General features: G+C 43.0%; 3 protein-coding genes across 6 annotated transcripts in view; 2 read left to right on the plus strand and 1 right to left on the minus strand.

Annotated features, from left to right (window-relative positions):
- The window catches only part of bspry (B-box and SPRY domain containing), a 4,110-nt gene extending 2,815 nt beyond the window's left edge, over positions 1-1,295 (plus strand). Inside the window, exon 6 of the mRNA XM_083669439.1 lies at positions 155-1,295. Coding sequence (XP_083525565.1) covers positions 155-690 — 536 coding nt within the window. The 3' untranslated portion in view covers positions 691-1,295. The remainder of the gene's footprint in view (positions 1-154) is intronic.
- Positions 1,296-2,005: 710 nt separating this feature from the next.
- traf2b (Tnf receptor-associated factor 2b) overlaps positions 2,006-18,289 on the plus strand; it is a 30,279-nt gene continuing 13,995 nt past the window's right edge. Inside the window, exon 1 of one of the 3 annotated variants that reach the window (XM_083669728.1) lies at positions 2,006-2,136. The gene's annotated coding sequence lies outside the window, so the exon portion shown is untranslated. Of the gene's footprint in view, positions 2,137-12,807; positions 12,873-15,418; positions 16,347-18,289 lie in introns of those variants that run through there. The other 2 variants (XM_083669727.1, XM_083669729.1) reach the window with 2 other exon arrangements.
- On the minus strand, positions 5,717-12,738 carry coq4 (coenzyme Q4 homolog). 2 transcript variants are annotated; one of them, XM_083669785.1, is made up of 7 exons: positions 12,376-12,738; positions 10,439-10,594; positions 9,364-9,460; positions 9,073-9,175; positions 8,839-8,968; positions 8,457-8,550; positions 5,717-6,816 (listed from the first exon to the last, which is right to left on the minus strand). In XM_083669785.1, the coding sequence occupies exons 1-7, from the start codon at positions 12,401-12,403 to the stop codon at positions 6,633-6,635; spliced, it is 792 nt and encodes a 263-aa protein (XP_083525911.1). In that variant the 5' UTR covers positions 12,404-12,738; the 3' UTR covers positions 5,717-6,632. The 2 variants fall into 2 exon arrangements, with proteins under 2 accessions (XP_083525911.1, XP_083525910.1); XM_083669784.1 differs by lacking the exon at positions 12,376-12,738 and adding an exon at positions 11,653-11,735.

The following is an 18,289-nucleotide window of genomic DNA, read 5'->3' on the forward strand; positions in this document are numbered from 1 at the left end:
ATAGCCTCGTCAATGTTATTAACGTATTATATTCTTGTCTCAAACAATAGTTTCAGCTATATAGTCTATTATATCGTCATAAGTCTCTACTTAATAACTATTAATATAAACTGGTGATGTTTTATGCTGATGAACAACGTGCCTCTCCCTTTAGCTTGCGGCCCGGCGAACCTGACGTTTGACGAGCGCACCGTCAGCCCCCTGCTGTCCGTCTCCGATGACCTCTGCACTCTGACCTTCCTGCCCAAGCGCGCCCGCCACTCCCCGCTCTATGACCCGGCCCGCTTCGACAGCTGGCCGAACGCGCTGGGCTCCCAGGCCGTCTCCTCCGGCACCCACAGCTGGCTGCTGGACGTGGGGCAGAGCGCAGCCTACAAGGTGGGGGTCTGCTACGCCAGCGTGGAGCGGAAGGGCTCGGGGAACGAGGCTCGTCTGGGATACAACAGCCAGTCCTGGGTGCTGTCCCGCTACGACGGGGACTTCTCCTTCTGCCATGCGGGCAAGAATGTGCCAGTGCCAGTGGTCCGGAGGCCCAAGAGGCTGGGGCTGCTGCTAGACTGGCCCACTCACACACTGCTGTTCTACGACCCAGACTCTGGGGCTGTGTTGTACTCTGTCAGACACCCTTTCAGGGACCCCCTGCTGCCTGCGTTCGCCGTGGCTGACCGCAGTGTTACAATACTCCACTGACCTCTGGGAAGAGAAGCAGTCCACATTGTGTTACGATATACAGTATAGCGTCACTATGTTCGCACTTATGTCGTTCAGGTGAGGCAGGTCACGATAGAATGACGACACCTGTCAGAGACAATAGGAACCGTCCACAATGCGGATTAGATTTCAAACATTTGGGAATAGCTAACAAAGCTTGACAGCATTCAAAGATTGCCAAAAAGAGGCTGCACAGATAAGGTAGTCAGTTATTTGAGTGTGAGCGATACATTTCTTATTTATTCTTTCTTTATTTTAATGAATGATTCCTTTAGATTTCTGTATTAGTCTGTTGATCAAATGATACAGTAGTCCTATCAATGCTGATTTATGTATATCTAACACACATTGAATGTTTGTGATTATGGTTCTTTAAAAAAAAAGAAAAAAAAAGAAGAAATTTACTGTTATGATTCAATATCATTAGTATTTCTTCTTAATCTATTTTGATAAATGAAGTGATCAAGGCATTTGAAATGCAGTGTAAGAAGGCAATGTTTCTAATGTTTACCTCAGATCTTTTTGTACGTTTTAGAAGAGATTCCTTCACGCTGGTTGATCCAGTTGATTAAACAATGTCTCATATGCACGTGTCTTGCAGCCAATATATAATATTGTAATATTATTGGCATGTTATTATGAAAAAACGATGACAGTGTCTTGTCTTACTATTTCTGGACTCAGGGTATTAGAAGTAGCTCTACCATCAATGAATATCAATCAGTCAAGTTTATTTGTATGGCGCTTTTTACAAAGTGCTTCACAACAAAATAATACTAAACAATATAAGCAATAAATACAATACAAACAATACGATCTAACACCAAATCATATATTACATTATCCAGAGCGATTTACAATAGGCCTAAATTGGCCTAGAGTAGCAGTGAAACAACTATAGCCTTACGACATCACAATCATCGAACGTGATTTTCTAGAAGAATAAGTGCTAGAAGCAGTCACAGTGCAGTGCGAGTATAAGTCGTTTAGTCGTTCATTCATTTTGGCAAAAGTTCCGGTTCCACACCCCAGGAGGAGGAGCACAGGTGTTCCCATTCCATCACTGGGGCGCGACATACAGGACAGATGTGAGCGCACGGTCATGATGCGAGCTGCTACTGGAAGCCAGTGAAGGGAGAGATGTGATAACGGGAGAATTTAACGGGAGATCGAACGTCTGACATGCTGCAGCATTCGGGATTAGTTGCAGGTCTGATGGCGGAGCCGGGGAGCCTTGCCAGAAGTGAGTTGTAGTAGGCGGGCATCTCACGTGAGGAATGGGGGTGTCTTTCGGATGTTGTCGACTGGAGTTTTACAGAAGCGGGTCATCGCCGTGATGTTTGACACAAAGGACAGTTGGGACAGTCGGGACAATTATCATCAAAGCATATACTGTTGTGCAGTCAACTTGTCTACCAGACTCTGGTAAGTAGAGAAAGGATGTTGTTGAATTCTCAGTATCTCTGGCTACATTGGGTGTGAGCAGCAGGGGTCACTGTGTCCTGCTTTACCAACCTCTCTCACAATGCTAAGATGCAAGTGTATCCACGAGAGGGCAGCGTAGGGTAGTATGAATAATCACACATCCCGAGATTGTCTCGTAATCATCACAGAGATATTACAGTTGAGGCAGAGAGTTTATATATTGAAAGAGGCTTTGGTTGAGGTGTTAGGCACCAAAGATGCTATCCTATCTCTGTGACTTACAGAGTAAATGCAGTTTGGCATCTAACCAGAGTGCAAATATTGGCATAATGCAAAATACATGAAATTGTAGACAGTGCATGCTACTACAGTATACGGTATTACAGTGAGTATAAATAAATGAATATAATAAGTGAATATACATGAGATGAATATCAGTATGATATGTACAGTTGAACAAGGGCAGTAGGTATTGAGGTATGTTACATATATGTAAGATGTATAATTAGAGACCAATATAATAAATATGCTATGTGCAAACAAGCAGTAGTGCAAAAGCTAAATTGATGTCCTGAGTGTGCAGCCAGTAGAGGTATGGGGGGGGGGGGTACACTGATACTGGGAGAGTACAAGAGAGATACAAGAGTGTTCCTCTTGCTGGGGGATGGGAGGGGGCCGGCTGGGAGGGGGGGGGGGGGGGGTAGCATAGTAACAGCTGCAGGGAAGAAGGAGGGCAAACAGTCCGTGGCTGGGGTGAGAGGTGTCACTACTGATGCCTAGCGCCCTCCGCAGACACCGCCTGCGCAGGAGGACCTCGATGGCAGGGAGTTGGTGTCGTAGAGTTGAAGTTATAATACTTTGAAATAAAATACCGTTAACCAGAGCTGTTGATTCATTCAAAGACTTTATTCACGCAGAATATTTAGCCGTTCAGATTTGCAAAGCTGACCCCGTTATCTCTTCAGTCATCTGCCTTTATAGACTTCGCACAGGTTAACGCCTTCTATTCAACGTATTTCTGTTTCCTGTCTACATGCACCAATAACATTCAAAATCTATATCTCGTCATCAAGGTGTGCGCAGCCTACCTGGCTGGCGCCAGTTAGTCTGGTCAGACCTTGCTGACGCCCAGGCTGATTTCAAAAGCCTTTTGTTCTGGCTGTTTATACCTTTGTTTATTACTTAATTACCCTAACTTGTAATTACTCTATCCTGGTTTCTCCAGCTTTGATCCTTTGTTCTCTTCACCGATAGCAAACCCCTCAATCTGACCTCACCCCTCTTGACTGCATTCTCCAAATGTTCTAGGACCATCTGTTTTCTTGTGACCTCTTCCCTAGGTGTGGGATTACAAACCCTTATATTGTCTATAAATTTACCATATTGGGCACCGGTGATGTGCTGGGCGGTTTTCACCACCTGTTGCAGGGCCTTCCAGTCGGAGATAGAGCAGCTGCCATGCCACACTGTGATGCAGTTTGCAGAATGCTCAAAGCAGACGGTGCACCGATAGAAGTTGACCAGGGTCCTAGGAGACAGATGGGCTTTCTTCAGTCTCCTCAGGAAGTATAGACGCTGCTGCGCCTTTTTGACCAGGGTGGAGGAGTTGAGGGTCTAAGAGAGGTCCTCGGAGATGTGGACACCCAGAAACTTGAAGCTGGAGACACGCTCCACCTCCCATTGATGTAGATGGGGGTCTGTCTGCAGCCCCCGGCTTTCCTGTAGTCCACAATAAGCTCCTTGGTCTTCTTGGTGTTGAGGGCCAGGTTGTTGTCGCCCTCACAACACACCGCCAGGTGCTGGGCCTCCTCCCTTTAGGCCGACTTGTTGTTACTGATCAGGCCTACCACCGTGGTGTCGTCTGCGAACTTGATGATGGTGTTAGAGCCATGCACAGGCACGCAGTCGTGGGTGAAGAGGGAGTAGAGGAGAGGGCTCAGCACACATCCCTCTGGGACACCGGTGTTCAGGGTCAGGGTGGAGGAGGTGTGGTTGTCTAACCGAACAGACTGTCTGTTGGTCAGGAAGTCCAGGGTCCAGTTGCAGAGGGAGGTGCTAATGCCAAAGTCACTGAGTTTGATGACCAGCTTGGAGGGGATGATGGTGATGAATGCTGAGCTGAAGTCAATGAACAGCATCCTTGCGTAGGCGTTGTTGTTACCCAGGTGGGTCAGGGCGGAGTGTAGTGCCATGGCATCCTCTGTTGACCTGTTCGGGCGGTAGGCAAACTGGTGGGAACATACTCCAGTCAGCAGGAGACATGTTGGTGGAATTTTTCGGAGTCCAGTTCTCAGGTTGGAGTGTTACAGAATTAAGTACAATACAGTACACTAAGGAGAACTTTCAAAGTTGTCTCATGAGGTTACCTGAGTGGAGATAATCAGTCCGATATTTCAGGTCCATGGACAGCAGACCCATAGAAATAGATGGATTAGAATGGGCTTGTCCGTCCATTCTTCTCATTCTATTTCTATGGGCAGATCCATGTTATTAATGCACACATTACCAACATCTCAGAGCATTTCAGCTGTTATTCTAATAATAATAATAATAATAATAATAATGCATTTATTTTGTACAGCACCTTTCTCAGTACTCAAAGACACTACATTCCATGAGTGAGAACAAGAATAAACAGATAAATAAAAAGTAAAACAAACACTTGAAGAAGGAGAGCGTGCTGGATTCTTTTATGTGGTTCAGGAGTGTTCCAAAGAGAGGGGTCTGTAGTAGTGAAAGACCAGTCCACCCAGATCTGGTGTTTATCCTCGTGATGGGGACATGGAGGTTGGCATCAGCTGACTGTTATACAGTCCGGGGTTGCCAGGTTGTGTATCAGCTTCCATGCATTCAACAGCCATTTGCTTTTTGTACAGTCACCTAAGGTGCAGTATATACCTGATCTGATCTATTAAACAGGTGGCTGACATGCCAGAAAGAATAGAAGAGAATAGAAACTTAGATTTTGTCTTGCACAATTAAGCAATTCCAAAGCACGATATGACAAACAAGACGTGATACAGCATGATGATGATTATGAGTGGTGTAACACTATGCAATCGGTCCAGTGGCGCAAAGATCAATAGGCGTATTTTATGTGTTTAATGTGTTTGTGTCATAATTGCATAAGAGGAAGCGATTGCAACATCTGATCTGAACAAAGATTAAATGATTGTAGATTGGATTACTTGGTAACTGTAAACCAAAATAGACGAACTTCCTTGTACGGATCGAGGGGCTAAAATAAATGTGATCCACAAAAAGCCGCTGAGTAACACCAACTTCCTTCTTCCTGATGAAAAAGAAAGATACAGAAATAAATCTAACATGAGGGAATGATGGTGGGAAAAACTACAATGCAGACTTAAGTACTGTTATGGGTCTTTTAGAAAACTACAATTAAGTATCCGACAACACATTGTTATCATCTAGCTGATGTATTGCTGTTGACATGCTGATGGTGTTGGCTCCCTATCATAAACAAACCTAAAAAGAACAATCCAATTAAATCACCCTCAGCTCCAGATGACGGGACCACCACTCTTCGGAGGTAAGAATCAAGAAACAAATCCTGAGTAGCCACAATATATGAGTCTGGTATTTATTGCTTGCAAACAAGAGACAAGAGCGTAACAGCAGCCCAGCGTAGATCAGGGGGTCCGTTCAGCGCAAGTCTGAAGAGACAATGATCAGGTTTGTCTTTTATACAGTTTGAACATAATGGGAGTCGCCGCCAAATCTATCGGCTGATGGGCTTGTGCTTACGTGAGAAAGGGCGGGAGAGAATAAACAATGGGGAGACTCTCTTACTGATCAATCAGCGCTTTCTTGCTGATTAATCGCCGTTCAACATTTCACACCTATCGGCAGGATGCGCCTGTCCCCCCATTATTGTTCTCTCTCACCACTCCCTCAGACATCACCGCTGTTCATATGGTAAATCATACAGTGCTTCTCAGAACAATGGCTATAAAACTTTAGAGGTGTGGCAAGAGAAAATGTAATTACAGTAGTCACACAAGTTGTATCAGTCATATGAAAGTGTATAACCTGAAAATAGTTATATGAATGTATTTTTCATAACAGGTTCATTTGAGAAATGCCATGGGTCAATTTATGACTTCAACCTAAACACTTCTCACACAATGAGTCGACCATTTTCCTCCATAGCATTGGAGCATGCTTTAGAGATGAATTGAGGTACAGCCCCCAGCCTTCCCAAGCTAAGCATGGGCGGGGGTGGTCATGATCTCTGGTATTTCCCCCCGCTTCCCAATTGTGAATCATTCACTATGACAATACCCAGCTTGACTAAATGCATTATAATACAATCAGCTCACACAACGCCTAAAATCACTCCCATGACATGACGTCACCCCCCCAAAAAAGCCTCTGCATTTTTCTCCCATCCTGTCCATCTTCCAGTGACACTAGCAGCTTTAGAAGGCTGAGATCAGTGAGGAGGGGGTCGGGTTAGGTTGTTAGGAGCCTGATGATCATGTGGTCCTCTGGTTGGCGGCGTTCACGGCGAGGGGTGGCGGCTCAATGTTCAGCTCCTCCCTCAGGTCCTCCAGACTCTGGTCCCAGCGTCGCTCGTAGAAGACGCTGAGGACACAGCGGGCCTGGCGGCCGTTACGGACCGCCCAAGGTCCCAGGGATGTCACCAGGGGCTGCAGACGGCTGGGGGGAAGGGATGGAAAGAAGAAACAGTCAGACACAAACAATGGGATTATTTTAAGTACCAGACAGTGAGGTCAATGGTTTTGAATTACAGAGCAGGAATTATTTACAGGAAAAACCCCCTCAAACTCAGACAACATCCTTTGAGAGTCATGTCATGACGATGACAGGATGAAATTTCATTCAGGAAGCATTCGTTTCCCCACACCTGGAGGATGTTTTTCTTTGGCCAGGAAGGAAAGCATGGACAGCGTGTTCAGTGTGTTAATTTTCTGTAAAACCCACATATCAACCTACTGAATGTGTTAACTATAAGTGGCCATGGGTAAGAATGCATGCAGACTGAACTGTTCATGAATCTCTCTCTATATCTACCACTTTATTCGGAACACTTGTACACCTTCTCATGGTGGAGGTGGTGGAACACTTGTACACCTTCTCATGGTGGAGGTGGTGTAATGGTGTGGGGAATGTTTTCTTGGCACACTTTGGGCCCGTTAATACCAATCAATCATCGCCACAGCCTATTTGAGTATTGTTGCTGACCATGTGCATCCATATTCATGGCCACAATTTCCCATCTTCTAACGGCTACTTCCAGCATAATAACCTTGCACCATGTCACAAAGGAAAAGTCGTCTCAAACTGGTTTCACAAACATGACAATGAGTTCAGTGCTCTTCAGTGGCCTTCCCAGTCTCAGGATCTGAATCTAATAATCTAACAATCATGTCATCATGGACCAGAATCTCAAACGAATGCTTCCAACGTCTTGTAGAATCAATGCCACAAAGAATTGAGGCTGTTTTAAGAGCAAACCCAGTATTTTAACTGTTTTAAGCCCTACCCAGTATTAGTATAGTGTTCCTAATAAAGTGTTCAGTGAGTGTATATCTCAAATATCTTTGAGAATTTCTGGTTGTGTATGTCATATAGGTGATTACAGTTGATGCTACCCCCATGCCCTCTTGGCACACAAGGAATGTTGCATCCCAAGCAGATTAACAAAATGGGAATTCCACAGATAAAGACAACTGATCCCCCCCCCCTCACAGACCTCCTCCTGAAAATGTTATGGTAAAAATCCATGTTTTAAGTATTCCAATATACAATTTTAGTTCAACATAATAAATGTTGTTAAAAAAGAAAAAGAAAAAGAAAGAAGATATTTAGACCCAAAGTCAAAATCCTTATGAACTTTTGATGTTGGGTTCACTGAAAGAGGAATGAAAACTAACCCTAAGTAACACATAAAGGGTCAAGAATGTTGGTGTGGCTGAAGATGACTTACAAATCACACTGACAAAGCGAAGGGATGAGTCAGCTTTGGGAGTGGACATCCTGCCCAGGGCCGTCCATTCCAGGAGGCCACTTTGGGGCGCACAAGGCCACTTTGGTGCAGGGGCCTCCCAAGAGTATAGAATGGTGAGTGACATGGAACTCCTCACTACCCTTCTTAATCCCTCACCTTCAACCTGTGTCTATTCGCATAGCTGTGTGTTACATGGAGAGAACTGACCGAAACGGTAATGCAAGTGTGTACCGTACTGTAGTCTCATATCTGTGGGAGGGTGAAACAGAACAGAACAGTGAGAAAGTGGGAATGTGAGAGAACATGAGAGAGCCTGAGAAAGCCCAACCTTGTGGACAGACGCAGGGGTCCCAACGCTGCTCCCAGCATGCACATGGGCAGGCCGGTCTGCGCCGCTTCGAACCACTTTACTGCGACCTCGCCTGAGGAGATACGAAGGGGGATTATGACACAATAATAACGCGACGCTGCTTACGCACTTCTCAACTGAAAACACACTCTGTGAATCCCCTTTCCGCTAATTACTGAAAGCACCTGGGATTTTTCCATTGTAAACCAGCCAACCATCAATCAATCAATCAGTCATCTATGAACAGATGTTTTCCACTACATACAGTACCTCAGTGTCTTGTGAGTTGTGTGTGGAAGGAAGGAAAATTCATGTTTGAAAAAATGTGTAAAACTAGTATATATGGTGGTAATTGACTTACCCAGCATGTTAGTGGGCATGCCCAGTAGGGTGTGCAGCAAATCGTGGACTTCTCGGTATCGCTGCATGACGTACGCAAGCTCCTCATTATCCACAAATTTTACATCCGCCCTTGAGTCAGGGGTCACCCGCTGGATGGGTGGGTGGGGGAGAAAGAGAGAGAGGGGCAGATTAACAAATGTACACTACCATTGCAATCTTTCTTTATAGAGGTCCATGCTCTTCCCAAACTCACATTGTCCTCTAGGAATCTGAGGTACTCTCTCCCAAATGATCCATCAGGGAGGGAGGCCATCTTGGACACATCCAGCGTAGCTAGCCGGATCCGTGGACGCTCCCTAAAGTGAAAGGTGAAAATAGATCACGTGGGATAAAAGTCAAATATCGGATAACAAAAACGTTTGTACAGTACGTACGTAGTATGGACACCATCAGATTACAACACAAACATTCACAGCATGTCCATGCGCACGCAGATCAGTTTGCTTCACCACCGTACACTCAGACAGCAGAGGATGAGACATACGCTAGGATGGTGCAGCCCTCAGGGTCACCTCTCATTCTGTTGCGGAGACTCATCAGGGCCAGGTGTCCAGTGGTCTCTCCCAGCACGGCCACCATGTCTGTGCAGCCAACAGGGATCACAGTGACGTTAAATCGTCAATTGGTGATCGTCATTCAGTGAAAACAACATGGTCCAATCAATTGAAATTGCAGAGAAGCGGGCCTTCTGTGTGTGATTCTGGATGTTTTTTCTTTTTTTGTGTCTGACTTTTTCAAGACAGAAACTTTCCCTATTTTACATGTCACACCTGTACGCTTTAAATTGTTTTTATAATATATAGACTGAGACCAACCCACGCTTGGTATCATTTTACTGAGAAGTGAAACTCAAGCTTATTCAAGTGGCTTGAATTGCAAATGTAGAGGAAAGAAAACCAAAACTATACTCATCCATCCCCCACCCATGGGCCTGTTCTGTAGCATGACAAACATTATAACCGTGTGACAGATAATGATGATAAGTACTGTTTACTAAACATTGCCTCGTCTGGGATTAAAGTTAGCGTCATGAGAGTTCAGCAAATCTGAGGACGTGAGATAAAATATCTTAATGGCCGGCATGATGAGGGAAAAAAAAAACGTCGCAACATTTTGGAGAAGAAAACATGTCAATTCATTTCTTATTTGTTATGTTTGAAGCCGCCATAAACACGATTTCTCACGTCCTCTCCTTCGTCCTCCACTTGCTTCTCCCTCAAAAAGCATTGGCGGAGAATATGTACAGGGAGAAGCCTAGATCCTAATCCTGGTTTATAGAATTCTATATATCGCGCGAACGAATCCTAGCAAGAAAAGAAGTGTTGCGTGGAGTTGTTCTTCCTGGACTAAAAAGCGTCTTCAGTGGAGATTTTCGATTAAAAGTGTGATTTAGTCTTAATCTGTGTCCGGAAAACCTCCCATATGTGTCTGGTTGATCAGAATGAACTCACCTCTCTGTATGAATATGATGACAATAACAATAAATCTAATCATGCAATACATCATAGACAATGTGTACGGTGTGTAAACCAAGGGGACCAAGTTTGCGCGTGTCTCACCATGTCTGTAAGGGTCTTGCAGGGCCGCCATCCCAGAGCCCACAGCCAGCAGGGCCTTCTGGATGGAGTTGGTGGGGATATGGCCAGGGTACAGTCTGTCATAGTGGCTGTCTGCAGAGTCTGTGGACCCATTGTGCAGCCACCGGACACTCAGGGCTGAGGGTGAGAGGATAGGCTATTGTGCAGTATATTTGTATACATTCATATGTACACTCACCGAACACTTTATTAGGAACACTATACTAATACTGGGTAGGGCCTCCCTTTGCTCTTTATTAGGAACACTATACTAATACTGGGTAGGGCCTCCCTTTGCTCTTTATTAGGAACACTATACTAACACTGGGTAGGGCCTCCCTTTGCTCTAAAAACAGCCTCAATTCTTTGTGCCATTGATTCCACAAGATGTTGGAAACATTCCTTTGAGATTCTGGTCCATGACGACATAACTGCATCATGCAATTCCTGCAGATTTTTCAGATGCACTTTCAAGCTGTGAATCTCCCGTTCTACCACATCCCAAAGGTGTTCTACTGGATTCAGATCCGGTGACTGGGAAGGCCACTGAAGAACACTGAACTCATTGTCATGTTGCTGGAAGTAGCCATTAGAAGATGGGTAAATTGTGGCCATGAAGGGATGCAAGTGGTCAGCAACAATACTCAAATAGACTGTGGCATTCAAGCCATGATTGATTGGTATTAACGGGCGCAAAGTGTGCCAAGTAAACATTCTCCACACCATTACACCACCTCCACCTATTGCAAGGTCATCACATTGGATTCCCTTCAGTTTCAAAAGCATGTACACAAAGGGATCAATCCATAGATGAAGATCTTATCAGATACTATAACACCTGCAATTCAGAGCGCTGAAGGGGACCGATGGAGCAGATGACGTGGTCATCAATAATAAATAGACAGAAGGCCGAGTAATATGATACAAACAGTCCTATGACAACAAAAACATGAACAATGGAAACATTATTTTGGTAACGACAAAGTAAACTGTTGTTCTTCTCTATAAGTAAGTCCTATTTATCATAATCAAATACATTTCGTTATTTGAAATTAGCTAGCTACTGACTAGCTACATAACTTGTATAACAGACATCAGTCCAAAAGAAACGACAACGGTGACAGTTGGCCCAGTATTAACCTCAAACCTATGCAAAGACTGTCCATGCGTCTTTGGACCCAGTCCCTAATGCATACCTTCAAATGTGCCCGAATTTACGGCTCCCCGCTTTACAATGTCATGGAGACGCCGCATTTGTGAAATATTGTGTTCCGTGAGCTCCAACGAGCTCTATTTAGCTCCATTATGACTTCCGGCTTCAAAATAAAAGCGCGAGTTCAAACATGAATGGAAAGTGAAGGGATCACAATATTTTCTCCGATTTTTTTGCCGAAATAAGGACAAATTACCCAAACATTTTTTTTGAAAAAGTATTTTTTATCTTTAAAATGTAAATATTGCTGCAATTACATGTCATTTTACACATGCCTATTATATTTGTATAAACTGGACTGTACATAAATATTTTTCAAAGATTTCAATTAATCTCTGGTACCACTCTACAACACTAGAATATGGATCAGATGAGTTTATGTCTAAAGCCTTGTCTTAGGAAATGTTGTTGGCTATCTACTGCGCCCATACATCTCAAAGTGCCCTATTTGCACTTCGTAGGACACACATAAGGGACTGTACACAAAATATGTTCCAAAGCTAAACATGCTTTTTACTACCATTGTACTCTACAACACCTCTATTATACATATCAGGTGAGTTACAATCATGAGGGATGTCATTCGGACAATTATTGCTACATTACTGTGTCCCAACAGTTAAAAGTGCCATGTCTAGATTGCATAGGAAACACATGATGGACTGCACACAAAATATTTTCCAAGGCTAAACATGATTTTCAGTACCACTATAGTACCAACCAGTCAGAGACATGGCCCAGCTGTATCCCAATGACTGCAAAACGACGATTTCCCACAGTTGTCACAATTTACATCTATAATCAAACGTATTCAGCCTCTGGGTTTCAACAAGGCATCCATACACTTGCATACTGTTGTTTCTAATCTGTAACGTTGGTCGTCATAGCCTTCCACATCTCGACTCTTTGGTAATGTCTCGAGATAAAATCTCTGACCTTTACGAAAAATAAATGAAATATCTCAACATGGCTAACTACTCCTTAAATAGGACACTTTCACATCAAACCACAGCCTAACTTTAAATACGTTATCAATTAGACGGAATAATCACACAGCCTACTTCTTCTGACTGCCTACGGCTTTTGACTAGTCGCATTTCCCATTTCTTCTTATATACTGTTTGACGTGGAGGAGGCGGGGAATGTATTTCGAGACAAAGTTAAACTAGAAAAACAGTCCGCCACATTTGCAGATCATTTCTGGTAAGTGCAACACTTGATATTCAGTTTGTCGAAGTCAGAAGAATTATTCAGCAGAACTTTCACAGTGTACGTGGCAAAGCGAATACGACGTAGTAGTATTGCTGTGTGTGCAATTTATTCGCATATCATGGCAGCGGCGGTACGTCGCATATAACCATCCAATAACCATGTTTCATGCTGGATAGAGACATACTAAAATGCACACTAGGAAGTAGAAACATACTATTTTAGTTTGCTAAATACTGGATGTGGATGGGCAGGGTACCCTGGATGGATCACTATGAGAGTTGTTTTTTTAATATCATGGCTGCTTCGTTTGTTTACGTTGCAGCTGCACTTTATTTTTCAGTTATTTTATATGAATCCTGTAATCCGTCTAGAATTGAAATGCATAAACGTTCTGCATGCATCAGTGCCGAGACTTGGGATAGTAGTAAATTGATATGCTATTATTATTTTTACATAAATAAGTTTTTACATTTCTGGTATATCTCAGAAAATAGCCTTCCCTAGGTATCTAACACATTTTAGACATAGCATGTACTCTGTATAACTGGTTCCTTATTAGTCTATCTAAGGACAAACTTCAGTCAACACTTTGGTTCTGTTTTTCAGGGCAATGAAACTAACAGCCAATTGTTCATATTGTTTGACCCAAACCCAATGCAAGTCGATGGACCCTAATTTAGCATGTCTTGCCCAAATCATCTCAAATTTTCTGAAGAGATTTAATTACTTGATTCAAGTAATTTAGAGATTATCTGAGCATGACATTTCAAACATGTTAACTTGGGTCCATTGACTTGCATTGGGTTTTGGTAAAATTGTTAGTTTCAGTGCCCAGATAAACAGAAGTAACCAAATATGTGATTCTGTAATTTGGATGACCTCTCCCTTTAATTGGAGACTTCTCTGAAATCTCTGGTACTCTTAATAATTCAGTAAAACACAATATCTCAAACTGTGTAGTATTTGTTAAGGTCTCTTAAAACACATAGATATAGATATTTTTTTTTAAACAATTACAGTATGTTTATAACCTTTTTCTCTCAATAAAGGTCACATTACATTGGCAGATAATAGCCAATAATACATTTTGATATTGTTATCAATAAGTAAAGACTGAATGTTATCAAATTTGTGAATTCCCAAGTGAGGTCCAAAGTAAGGAAGAGGTTGGGAGACAGCATACAGTGGAAAATAAATATATTTATTTAAAAAAATTAAATTAAAACTGTCAAGGTAACTAGGTAATAATTTGCCATCAATCCACACACAATACCCCGTAATGACAAAGCGAAAACACTTTTTAGAAATTGGCATTCTGGGGTATTGTGTGTGGATTGTTGGCAAATTCTTTTAATTTAATCCATTTTAAATTGAGTCTATAACACAACAAAATGTAGAAAAAGTGAAGGCTTCTGAATACTTTCCGAAGGCACTGTATATTTTCTTTTTTAGGACAGTTAGGGAATTTATTTATATATTTTTATGAAAGTTTTGAAATTACATTTCTTACAACAATGATAAAAGCTACAAATCATTTGACATATGGCAAAAACTCAAGTATGATAAATAAATAAAGTTTTTAACCCTTTACTAATAACTAATATAATTTAGCAAAAAAACTCTTTGTTCACCAATTAATCTCACAATACATGATCAATGCGAAAATCCATCAGAAAATCTGAATATGACAATTTGATGTGTTAGCTGTAAAACTGCTTGTCTCTGAGTAAAACAGTTCTCTGGATTTGCCCACTTGACTTTGGAAGTCCCTCCCTTCCTGTTTGGCTCATCAGAACAAATTATGTGTCAGTATGTGCACAAGAGCCTCTTCTTTAACTTCCAATTTACAGAAAGTTACTAGGTCCAAGCGCTTGCACAGGACATCCGATTTTCTGGAGCACAAAGTGTCTCAGTCACTCAGGAGCACTCGTTGTCTTACACTGCTGCAATTAAAGTTCTATACGTCCTAGCGAACAATCGTTTTACAACGAGGAGGGTTCTAAATTCTAGGGTTCTAAATTCTAATAAAAAAACAAAACAACAACTGCTGTCTCCCATGCGTTTGCATTTGGCATACACAGCTAGTTCTCTAGTTGGCTTCAGAGGGATATTGTGCAACCTTCTGCACAAGTGATGCTTGGCTTTTTCTAGGGTGTTCAGAGTCTGTTACTTGACGATACATGTCAACTGATGTTAATGGCAACTCTGATTCAGAGAGAACTGCTGGAGGCTGGGGCCTGCACTATTGAAGGAGGCGATGGGCACTGGCACACTTGTATCTGCCTCTTGCACCCCTGTGGAGCTACACGGGTCAGGCAAAGGATTCTTGGGATTCTTGATCTGTGGAGGTGTAGCTGAGGGAGTGCTCAACACAATAAAGATGTGGTGGTTTACTGACCTCTACAGGAGGAGGTGACTCTCGGACTATGACTGAAGAAGGTGGTTCACAGATTTTGACGAAATGTGGCTCACACACTGGGACAGAAGAGGCAACTCATTGGCTACCACAGGAGGAGATGGCTCGTAGTGCAAAACAAGAGATGGTGGTTTCAGCAGCCAAGACTGAAGGAGGTGGCTCAATCAATCCCCACAGCAGGAGTTGGTCTCAGTGGCTGTAGGGCCCTCCAGACAGGAGCCCGCAGGACTGTCTTAGGAACTGACTTGACTTCCATTAGAATTAAACCAGTGAATTATGGGTACTCTCTTGTACTTACCCCAAATAATGAAATACAATTGGTGCCAACTATCTGGAACTGCCTTGAGGTGCATCCTCTAATGAGTCCCAAAGAAACAAACTAATTTATAGGTTATTACTATGTAATAACATTTGACCGTGTAATTGCCCCGATTTTCACCATTCTATACCATAAAATGATCAGTGGATCCATTCATCAGCCGGAGATAGTTCCCAGGTCGGAGCAGATTGACACTACTGTACAGAAACACATGGGTACCCAGCAGAGAGGGAAGGCTTGGAGCAAGATTTTACCGGAACACCCCAGGGCATTAAACACCGTCTCTCTTATAGGAATGGATGACACCAGTCCCAGACAGGAGCTTGCTGGAGGACTCAAGACCCAGATGCAATGGTGGACTCTGGCGGAAACCCCAGACCAAGAGTCAGAAGACTTTTATGGAAAGCAAAGGAAAAGTCTCCAGAACTCTTCGGCAGGATTGGACAGAGGAGCAAGGGGAGACTTCAAGGCAGGCGCAGCTGGGGAATCTGAGGCAAGCTGGAAAGATAAGACGGACCACAACCAGCTGATGGCCTTCTACTACACCACGTTGGCAGCAGAGGAGGGCTCCACGACAACAGCCAGATGAGATCCAAGGTGAAAATGGCAACTACTGATGGAGTCACAGATGGAGTCACACCCACCTCCTCACAGATGGAGTCACTGATGGAGTCACCGAGTTGGGAGCTAAAGGCTCCCCTCCCCACCTCCAAGTATGACACAGTCTGTGGTAAGTTTCGCACGCTCAACGTCGTTAATGAACACAACTAAATTGCGTAGCTCGTTCCGCTGTCGTACGTTAGTTTCTGTCTTTTAAGAAAGTGACTGATGAGCAGGAGCAGCACCAGTGGGTCGCAGCACCAGTGGGTCGCAGCATCCCAATGAGACGAATCGAACGTGAACAGGGGTTATGTGGTACGGTAGACTGTCGCAATAGGTCACTTTCAGCCAGTCCCAAACAGATCACTCCACCATCCAACTATTCACTTGCCTTTTCGGTTAGCGTGTTCGTATGAACCATTGGCGTTTAATGTGCGAGCCAAATAAAACAGCGAGCCAAATCTCAGCGAGAGGGAGTGTTTTTCAGACCTTCCATTCTCCCCTCAAAACTAAGGCTTTCAAATTGTCTTAGTCTGCCGCATTGGTGGCTTGGTGTTCAGTCCAGTGCAGTGGTTGGAAAAATGCAAATCCTGCAAAACTTAGCTGGGTTTTTTTTGGTTTTTTTGAAGAGGAAGAATGGTGATTTTGAGGAAATAAGTAAAGACTGTTTAGGGATGATTCAATGGTCTCCTGGATACAAAAAGTATTTGGCTTCAGCCTTGTGTTAGCTTTCTTAGGGCTGCCTTCTTGTATTAGTCTGTGGTTTTTAGATTCAAGCATTTTATTTTAGTATTGACTGAAATGTGATATTGTCTGTGTCTAAACAACACATTTGTAATATATAAATTTGGCTTCTATACACTGGCACAAATAAATTACTCTCACACTCAAAAATACATATGAATCGTAAGAAGTTGCAGTTAGAGCCACCATGTGGTAGCAGCAGCAAAATATCTTTCATTTAAATGCTGAAAATAAAAGAATAATCTAGAAGTAGTAAAGTAGCGCCACCTACTGGCTGGCAAATGTGTCTGCACTGCTGGTTTGGTTTCGATCTGTAAGTTTAGCTACCAACCTGTTTTGGGCAAATTTATGTTTTTACAGTAACTTTATAGATACAGTATGCTCATGTTTCCAAGTTACATGGAGGAATACAATTTAAAATCAATAGTTATTACACTTTTTTTTTCCTTTTCTTTTTTCTATTGCAGGTATTTATAACAGGATTTATTTTCCCAGACTTAGTTTGATATATGTACTGTATATATGGACAGTATTGGCAGATTGCCACACATTCACAATTTGGCTTTGCTCCACTTACTAGCTCAACAGCCAGCGCCCCTTGTGTTTAGGGAGATCGAATCACCAGGGACGCTTGCGTCTCCAGGATACGAGCCTACTGTTAATGTTTGTCTTCTTTTTTGTTTGCTTACTGAGTGCATTGCCTTCCTGTGCGAGTGTTGTTACTATGGTTTCCATGCAAGCCAAACATTTCAGATTTGAACTGATAAATATGACAAGCTGTTCCCTGTTATATCATTTGAGATTCTATCATATCCATTTGGTTTTTATTCACAGACACAGGGTTAATATCCATTACGAAACCTTGTACATAGCAGTGCAGTTGATCAATATTGTACAGTACATAACCTTTGTTGCACAAGGAGGTTGCAATCCCTTGCCCAGTCATGCTTAGTCATGAAACAAACATATTCTTTGTTTATGACCTACAGTCATATTAGCTGTGTCATATGACCACAAACCATGTGGTCTTCCTTGTGGACATCACATGTGAATCAAAAGACTGGATGAATGAGTGCTGTCTCATTGTTATTAAGCAACCCACAACTGTCCCGTAGGCAGTTCTCCAATTGCTGTTGAAAACATCTCTGCCATCTGCTTTGCACCTGTCGGCTGTATTTGATCCAACCAACCACAGGCTGCCTCTCATCTTAAAGTCCATGTAGTCAACTGTGTGGTGTGCAGAGTTAATGAACTGCCTGCTCACTGACATGAGGAAGGGGAAAAGATAGCCATGCTGGTACTGGTAATCCCCAGCACCATACCTGTGTC

The sequence above is a fragment of the Argentina silus genome (assembly GCF_951799395.1).
Source record: "Argentina silus genome assembly, chromosome: 5".
Classification (NCBI taxonomy): domain Eukaryota; kingdom Metazoa; phylum Chordata; class Actinopteri; order Argentiniformes; family Argentinidae; genus Argentina; species Argentina silus.

Excerpts from the sequence above, each read along its gene's own strand:
- coq4 (XM_083669784.1), bottom strand. The coding sequence starts at position 11,710 with ATGCGGCGTCTCCATGACATTGTAAAGCGGGGAGCCGTAAATTCGGGC. Across the intron at positions 10,595-11,652 it reads AAATTCGGGCACATTTGAAG|CCCTGAGTGTCCGGTGGCTG; the intron begins GTATGCATTAGG and ends TCTCACCCTCAG. Across the intron at positions 8,969-9,072 it reads TCAGATTCCTAGAGGACAAT|CGGGTGACCCCTGACTCAAG; the intron begins GTGAGTTTGGGA and ends CCACCCATCCAG.